The 8,798-nt window shown below is 60.7% G+C and overlaps 1 protein-coding gene across 1 annotated transcript; it reads right to left on the bottom strand.

Annotated features, from left to right (window-relative positions):
- On the bottom strand, positions 1-7,187 carry LOC112814329 (uncharacterized). Its single transcript, XM_073885964.1, has 4 exons — positions 7,126-7,187; positions 2,371-3,295; positions 2,075-2,238; positions 1-723 (listed from the first exon to the last, which is right to left on the bottom strand). The coding sequence occupies exons 1-2, from the start codon at positions 7,185-7,187 to the stop codon at positions 2,389-2,391; spliced, it is 969 nt and encodes a 322-aa protein (XP_073742065.1). The 3' UTR covers positions 1-723; positions 2,075-2,238; positions 2,371-2,388.
- Positions 7,188-8,798: the final 1,611 nt, after the last annotated feature.

The raw sequence follows: 8,798 nt of genomic DNA, 5'->3' as shown, positions 1-8,798 counted from the left end.
CGGGGCCCACCGGATCTGGCCCCCAAAGGCAACCTTTCCCGCCACCCTGGATGTGCACCCTGGCTTCCAGAGAGACCCTCCCTTGAGGGCAGGTGGCTCAGGATGATCCAGCCCTGGGCAACCCTCCCATGCCTTCCCCCACACTGGGGACCACACCCTTCCTCCATGATGCCTCCTCGAGCCCCAGTGGGAGGGGACCGCACCTCTCTCCTGCCCCTTGGCTGTCTATCCTGTGCCACAGTTGCCCAGCCCAAGCTGCTCTGCCTGCCCCCAGCCAGACCCTGCCCAGCCCTTGAAGGCCTGTGACCATGGATGAGGCCGGTGCAGGGGGTTGGCTCCCCTCTGCGTCAGGAGTGGTGTTCGGGCCCGGCCTCTTGCACAGGTTTCAGGGTCCACATGGAAGGAGGGAGGAAGCTCTGGCAGGGCAGAGGCTGTGGGGGTCACCCTGATGACTTCATCTGAACCCCAAGGTAGAGGCCGTGGGTGAAGATGTGCCACTCCCAGCGACCAGCCTGGGGAGGACGGAGTGGCTGCCGCTGTTCTTGCTGCCTTCATCCCGAACTTCCCCGGCCCGGCTGGGGCCTCAGAACTTCTTGCTTCTGGCAGGAGGCTCATCTCTGATCCTGGGCATCCCCTATCCTCAGCCTCGTTCGGGCTTGTTTTCCACCCTCGGGAGAAAGAAGTGAGCGTGGGTGCTGCTCCATCTCCAACTCGGATCTGAGCCTGTGGGAGCCAGAGAACCGGCTGAAGCAGGAGAACTTGAACGTGGCACTTCCCTTCCCCAATCCCCAGTCCCTCCTTCAGGAGATGGAGCAGATGATGCCCACGGCAGCCCTGTGCTGAGGACCAGAGAAAGCCCACAGAGCAACTCCATGCCCCGCACACAGCCTCAGGTTTCCCACCTGCAAAATGAAACAGTCTCTCCAGCTTCTCCCTCTGCCACAGTCTGTAGATCCAACTTCCAAAGAGCAAGTTGGTGGCCCCTGCCAGCCAGGAGGGCACATTGTGGGCAAGGGGCAGGGGCTGCCCTCCGTCTGTAGATCCAACTTCCAAAGAGCAAGCTGGTGGCCCCTGCCAGCCAGGAGGGCACATTGTGGGCAAGGGGCAGGGGCTGCCCTCCGTCCCCTACCATCCCGAAGCTCAAGATCCCACTGGCCTGGCCCCACCGGTGATGACCGATACCCCTCCCACCTGGCAGGGGGAGCCCTGGCACAGCAGGGCCCTCGGGGCATCGCCCTCAGGAAGCCTCCGTGGCCAGGGCAGTGCCAGGCAGGTCTTGCGGGGGATGTTCTGCCACTTGGCAGGCACACAGGGAAGCGTGGCCTTTCCCTGGTTCCGGCTCTCCTTGTCACTGAGTTCCATGGGGCCACAGATGCCCTGGCTGTGGGGGTTGAGGGACACCAGATGTCCGTTCCAGGCCACCACGCCCCATGCCAGAAGGACAGTGCAGCACGGCCCCTTGCGGACACAGCCCTGAAACCCTTGACTTTGGAGCTGAGAGGGAGTCCGGGGGGGGGCGGGGAGGAGAGGAGCCAGGCAGCTCCATCTCCTGAAGGAAATGCCTTTGAGCCACAAAGACAGATGCTGCTGCGGTGGCCTGTGCCCTGCTCCCCACGAGGCTGGCAGCAGATGGCTGCCCGGGCTTGTCCAAGCCACAGGGCCTGTGAAGAGCTCCTGTCCCAGGGCCCAGGCCCAGAGGGAAGCCATTCGCGAGCCATTCCAGTCAGCCCTGGATGCGTGTCTGGCTTCCGGCCCTGGGAAGAGCACGGGCTCCTCAGCCACCAAGAGCTGGACTGGGGACGCGGACCCCCCACGTACTAGTGTTGTGATCTCAGTCAAGGGGCTGCCCTCTCTGAGCCCGTCCCCTCGTTCCTGAGAGGACAACCCCACGCGCGCGCGGACTGGCAGCTAGGACCACATGGAGCACAGAGTACGCGATCGACGATGGCTGTTCGTGGTGCACGTTTCACAGCAGACGTGGCCTCTGGGGACCCCTGGGAGGACTTCTGAGGACCCCATTCTGGAAGCTGACCCTCTCTCCTCCCACTGCGCCTCGCACCCGCCTCGCACGCACCCGGCACGGCAGCCATCACTTTCCCGTCAGTCCGAGAGCCTTGAGGGCGGCACCAGGCCTTCTTCCAAATCAGCACATCTGGGGCCCAGAGGATCCTGAGCAGAGGGTGACAGTGTGTGAAGGGTAGGATTCCCTGAGCGCCTCGGTCCTCCCACACGAATGAGCTTTTTCGGAGTGAGATATTGAAAGTAAGGCACTTGATACGTGGGCAGCCACTCGTTCCTGCTGGCTCCCCTGCCAGAGAATCACCCCAGGGTGGGGAGGGAGAGGAAGAGGCGGAAAGAGCCTTCGTTTACCTGCTCAGCATACAGCATTTACCGTGCACCTGCTGGGGCCTGAACGAGACACACCCTCCACCTTCCTGGAGCTTTCAGGCAGCAGATACCGTGTTGGACAGTGACGAGCCCTGTGCAGAAAACACAGGGCGGGGGGCATGGGGACATGAGGAAGGTGAGGTGTAATGTTAAACAGGTGGTCCCCTCGCTCGGGAGGTGATGCTGAGCAATGCCCCAAGGAGGTGAGAGCCGGGCAGGTATCTGCCGGAGTTCTAGGCCGCGGGGGACCGGCAAGTGCAAAGGCCCTGGGGCAGGGAGGAGGGAGGTGGGCAGAAGCAGCAGGCCGGCGTGACTGGAGTGCAGGGGGCGGGGAGAGAGTGGTGCCGGGGAAGGCCTCCCCATTCCCTCCGAGGGGACCCGGGCATCGCAGGGAGGGCACACAGCAAGGTCACTGGCTTCGGTGTGGAGAGCCGACTGAGGCTTCAGGAGGGAGACCCCGCTCAGGGCCCAGGGCGGGAGGCTAGGTGAGAGGGCGGCCCGGGGCAGGGGGACAGCACGGCGGGCGGGGGAAGCGCTCAGGTCCCCGGACACCGAAGGCACAGGGACACGCCCCGCTGCCTGCCCGGAGGCGGGGGTGGGGGGCGGTGACCAAGCGCGCTCCCGCGCCGGAAGCCCCGCCCCCCGGCTTCCGCCCGCCGGGAGGCCGAGCGCTCGCGAGAGCGTCTCCCGGGCCCCGCCCCCCCGCACTTCGCCAATCACCGCGCGCGTGAGCGCGTCGCTGGGGCAACCCCCTGAGTCTCGGTCGCGGCCCGGGTCCTGGCCCCCGGAGCCCGGCCTCCAGGCCTCGGTGCCCCCCGGGGTCCCCGCGCCGCGCCCGGTGACCAGCAGCGCCCTCGCTGGGAGGCCCGGGGACGGGTGGAGGCGGGAGGCCGCAGAGAGCCGTCCGCTCCGTTAACTTTTTTCCGAGAACTTCCCCCGCCCCCCATCTCCGCCCCGTCCCGGCCGTGGAAGCCGAGCAGCCGCGGCCGCCCTGCCCGGGGTCGGCCCGGGGGCGGGGGCGGGGCAGGGGGAGTACCCCGCCTCTCCTGGCCCTCCACGCCGGGCGCCCACGCCCCGCCCCGCCGCGCCCCGGCCGGAGGCCCCTGCAGGGTCCCCGCCGCCCCCTCCCGCCGCGAGCTCGGGGCTGCAGGGGCTGGACGGCCAGGGTCAGCGGGCGGGGGCCGGGCCTGCAGGGCAGAGCGCGCCCCGCAGGGCCCACCCCGGAGGGAGGACGCCTGAGGACGGACGGACGGCCGTCTCAGCCCCCGCGGCGGACCTCCGCAGGGCCTGCCCCCTGCCCCGAGGGTCTAAGGAGGAAGAAGGGAGAACGGGAATGTGCAGCCTGAGAGGGAGTCGTTGTTCCTTGAGTTCACCCAGAAATCTGACTCAAAGGAAAGTTACCGCACTGGGGAAGAGCACAGTTGGCTGGAGAATTTGGTTTAAAAATAAATAAATAAAATTTAAATTACATAACTAACACGTGTTCGGTATAAAAAAATTGGAAAACATACGAAAGTATAAAAACCCTTGATCCCGCCGCAAGACAGAACCACTGTGAACACTTGGGAATGTTTTCTTCCAGGCTTGTTTTTCCTCCGTGCGTTGCTCTTGCACGTACATGGTTTTCCGGTAAGATCTATGGACGTGCTCCAGCACCCCACGGACCGTAGTGTGTGAATAGGAACGGAGGCTCCCGATGGGATGGGAGTTTTCCCCTCCCCAGTGCTCGCACACACAGCAGCGCCCGGACTCAGGACAAATGTGCCCGGATGTGGTTGGTGCCGGTGTGGCCTCTGGTTCCCAGAGCTCCGCCTTTGTCCTGCAGAGGGGGTCCTGGGGGGTGCAGTGAGTCCTCCACGCTCCTTCCTATGGCCCCAAGTTCTTTTGACCTTCTCCTGTGGGCCAGGGGTGCAGGGGTGGGGGACAGGGTCAGGATGAGGCTTGAGGAACCGACAGGTCCTGGTGAGGGAGGCTCCACCCTACAGGCAAGGTGGGGGGGCCTGGGAGAAACAGGGAAAGTGGCCAGATCAGACAGGGAGGCAGCCAGGGGCCAAGTCCCAACACTCTACCTCTGCCCTCCTTAGGGACCACACTATAGGACCAATAACCAAAGGAGAACACCCCCCCTCCCAGCCATATACACACACCACATGGTTTCACCCTAACAGGACAAGGGGACATGTTGTGGTCTGGCCACTGGAAGAAGCCCCTAGCTAGCCCACCCTCCTGGGCACAAGTTGGAAGCAACGTTTATATGCATAGAGCAGGGGAGGGGTTCCCCTTCTGAGCCCAGATTGGGGTGGTCAGTAATCCACAAGTCTGGCCACTCGGCCCTCCTGGCTGAGCGTGAGCAGTCCCCTGATCCTGTTCTGCAGGGTCATGGGAATGACCTCGCCATTCATCTGGACACGTGTCAGGCTGCCGCCACCTTGGACACCTATGCAGAATGGGGTATGGACCACAGGTGTCCTGGACCCTTGGTGCCTGCAGGTTTGGGTTGGTTTGGTTTTGTTGACAAAGTCTGTCTTAAAGGGTGTCTTGAGTGTGATGGTCTCTCTGCCCAGAGGGCAGTAAGGTGGCAGTAGGGCCAGGCACCTCGGTGCTCCTCCAGTGGGATGCTCTGTTTCCCGGGTGTGTGGAATGGTGCAAACAGCCCTGTCCCACTGCACACGGACGGTGGCTTATCTCAGAAGCCCCTTGGAGTCTCCTCTGGGACATAGAGGCCACCTGCATGTCCTGGCCCGCCCTCCCTCCCGGCCCTGCAGGGCAGAGAGGACCCCGCCCCCACCAAGTAGCCCCAGAGAACCCTGCTCCAGACGCCGTCACTTGCACTCCCAGACAGAGCGTCCTGACTCGTCTCCCAGAATGTTTCTTTCAAAAATCACTACCTACTTCTCCTTGCTTAAAACCATCTGGTGGCTTCCCGTACCATTCAAAGTAAAACCCACAGGGCTTTCCATGGTGGATGAGGCGTCAGTTACCTCCCATCCCCAGGCCCCCAGGAAGCCACCTGTGGTGGGATGAAGCCAGCGAGTCTGCACAGTGCAGGGAGCCGAGGGCCGTGTCCTCAGGAGGGTGTCGGCAAGGACTTACAAGACCCAGCCTGGCCGTTCCTGAGCCTGGACAGCGTGTGTGCTCTGTTTGCACTCTGATGTGACCACAGGGCGCCCTTGCCTTGGTCTTGATGCATCTCTGTCACAGAGAGGCCCTGATGGATGTTAGTGTTCGGTGACATTGTTTAGGCCTGAAATTGTCGGGGTCCAGCCACCAGCACACCAAGGCCTGCTGCTTTTCCCCTCCCACGACCCGGTGTGACCTGACCTCCGGCTGCCCCGTGCACCGCAACCCCCCACTTGCTGCTTCTCTCTCCCTGCACGAGCTGCTCCTGCCACACCAGTCCCCTCCGTGGTTGCACAGGTTGCCCCTCAGGCCCTTCAACGTGGCCAGTCCCTCTGCCCGGTCCCGCTGCGCAGGGCGCACATGGCCCAGCCCAGGCTGCCTTCCCCACTGGGCCTCATGCTCTGTCCTTGGATCCTGGTTACCCAGCAAACCTCTCGCCGCCGCCCCTGCTCGTGTCTTGCACCTCTCCCCCGTGCCAGCACCAAATCCCACAGCCAGGAGGCTGAGTCCCACACTGGCGCACCACAGTGCTGGAGGGCAGGGATGGTTCGTGGGTGGAGCTCCTGTCCTCCCAAACCGCTCGGGCATTTATCGGTGCCTGGGAGCCCACTCTCAAACCCTCCTCTGCTGTAGCACTTGGAGACCAGAGCTGGAGCTGGGTGGGCAGGGGAAGGACACAGGTGCTGTGGCCAGTTTCTTCAGCCTCTAATTCCCACCGCCAGATGCCAATGGCCAGAGCGTGGTGACCCCTGAGCCCTAAGGAGCAGAGAAGCTGGTGCTCAGAGCCTGCCCTTTGCTCTGCCTGAAGGGGGTCTGACTCCTTCGTGTGGTAGGACCCGGCCCCTGATTGGAGGCAGGGACCCCACGGCCAGCCAGGGTCCGCCATCGGTGTGTTCCCAGGCCTCCAGGCTTAGGGGCCTCTCTTTGCTTTGCTTTTAAAGAGTTATTAATTTATTTGAGAGAGAGAGAGCATGAGCGGGAGCAGAGGAAGAGGGAGAGAGAATCTCTAGCAGGCTCCTCACTGAGCATGGAGCCCGACGCGGGGCACGATCCCATGACCCTGAGCTGAAATCAAGAGACAGATGCTCAACTGACTGAGCCATCCCCTCGCTGTGCTTTTAAAATGAAAGACGTCAGCCCCTCTGTTCTTTCCTGGGGCTCCTGTCGTAAGATACCCCACACCAAGGGGCTTCACACACTGCGAATGTATTCTCGAACGGCTCTGGAGGCCAGAAGTCTGACGCCAAAGTGTCGGCAGGGCTGGGTCCCCTTAGAGGCTCTGAGGCAGAATCTGGTCCGCGTCTCCCCGTCAGCCGCCGGAGCCACCAGCAATCCCTCGGCCTCCGCCTCTGTCTTCCCTGGGCCTTCCGCCGTGTCTCTGTGTCTTTGGCCAAACTTCCCTCTTCCGGTGAGGACACCGGTAATTGGATCAGAACCACTCTACTTAACTGGATCATATCTACAAAGACTCCATTTCCAAATAAGGTCAGACTCACAGGTGGTGGGTGGACATGAGTTTGGGGGAACAGTGTTCAGCGGTGCACAGCCCCATCCATAAATGCTGGAGACCCGCATCCCGTGAGGGTTCCCACGTCTCTCCCGGTTACCCGCCTTCACCTTTCCTGCTTCTGCCGCGTGCTCACGGGTGGCCCACGCTGGACACCACCCGACTCCTTCATCGGTACGAAGCACCCTTCACGCGGGTAGCTCCGGGCAGCGGACATTCACTGAGAGTCGTCATGCGGGGGCGGCAAGCCGCACGGCACAGACGACACAGGGCATTTCTTGGCAGGTGGGCGCCCCCCCTCCGCCCCCCGGCCTGTGATGTCGCATCTTTCCTCTCCCCGCCCTCTGTTCCACAGGCTCTCGCTTCTTCTCCCAGGATGCCTGAGGAAACCACAGGCTCCCGCTCTCTTCCCCTCGCCCCTTCCCTCCTGCCTGGACCCCAGAGGCAGGGGAGAGGGAGAGCACAGAGCAGGGCATAGCTTTTCACATCACCAAAAGCTGAAAGCCGTGGGGGTATTTTCCTAACCGGAGTCACGCTGGTCTGAGCTCTGCTGTTCCCCTAGAATGTAAAAGCAGTCGGCTCTTATTTCAGAGAGCGTTTCTGGTGTTTTTTTTTTTTCTTCTTTCTACATCTGTGCTAACATTCTGTGATTCTTAGAGAACCAAAATTCTGAAGAGCAAAGCCCAGAGCCAAGAATGTTCAAGCCAGAAGGGGCTTCTGTGAGGAAGGACGCGGCCTGGGTTTTGCAGGGGGGGGGGCGGGAACGGAGCCACGCAGACCACCTGTGTGTGGCCTACAAAGGGGTCCCAGGCACCTACGGGCAGGGGGAGGGGCAGGGGTGAGTGGGATTTAGTCAAGATGATGATTTCTTGGCCATGACACCAAAAGCCCAGGCAAGAAAAGAAAAAGATACATAAATTGGATTTCATCAACATGACAAACTTTTGTGCATCAAAGGGCATGGCTGAGAGAGCAAAGACAGAATATTCAGAAGTCATATGTCTGACAAGGGATTCATATCCAGAACATGTAAAGAGCACCCACAACTCAACAATAAAAAAACAAACAAACACCTGATCTAAAAAATGGGCAAAGGATTTGAATGGACATTTCTCCAAAGAAGATACTCAAACGGCCAATGAGCATGTGAAAATCACTGTATCACAGACACCGTGCAATATCACAATATCACATATCACTATGAAACACAAATCAGAATCACGACATACCACCTCACACCTGTTAGGATGGCTACGGTCAAAAAGAAAGAAAGAAGAAAGAAAAAGAAGGAAGGAAGGAAGGAAGGAAGGAAGGAAGGAAACAGAAGTAACAAATGTTGGTAGAGAAATTGGAACCCTAGTACGTTGCTGGTGGGAATGCGAAACGGTGCAGCCTCTATAAAAAGCAGTTTGGCCGCTCCTCCAACGACTAAACATAGAATTCCCATATGATTCCACTCCTAGGTATATACCCCAAATAACTGAAAGCAGGGCCCGAAACAGATCCTGGGATGCCCATGTGCACAGCAGTACTATTTACAACAGCCGGGAGGTGGACGAAGCCCAAGTGCCCATCAGCCGATGAAGGGAGAGACTCAACGTGCCCCATCCGCACGGTGGAGTATTACTCAGCCATGAAAAAGAAGGACAGCCTGACGCCTGTCACAACGTGCATGCGCCTTGGGGACATGATGCTCAGTGAAGTCAGCCCGACACAGAAGGACAAATATTGTCTGATCCCACTGCTCTGAGGGGCCTAGAGGAGGCAGATTCATAGGGACAGA

Source organism: Callorhinus ursinus, unplaced genomic scaffold (assembly GCF_003265705.2).
Source record: "Callorhinus ursinus isolate GAN/ISIS: 27379988/994484 unplaced genomic scaffold, GSC_fseal_2.0 scaffold68, whole genome shotgun sequence".
Taxonomy (NCBI): domain Eukaryota; kingdom Metazoa; phylum Chordata; class Mammalia; order Carnivora; family Otariidae; genus Callorhinus; species Callorhinus ursinus.
The sequence above is the reverse complement of the archived record's forward strand: the minus strand, read 5'-3'. Positions and strand labels throughout refer to the sequence as shown.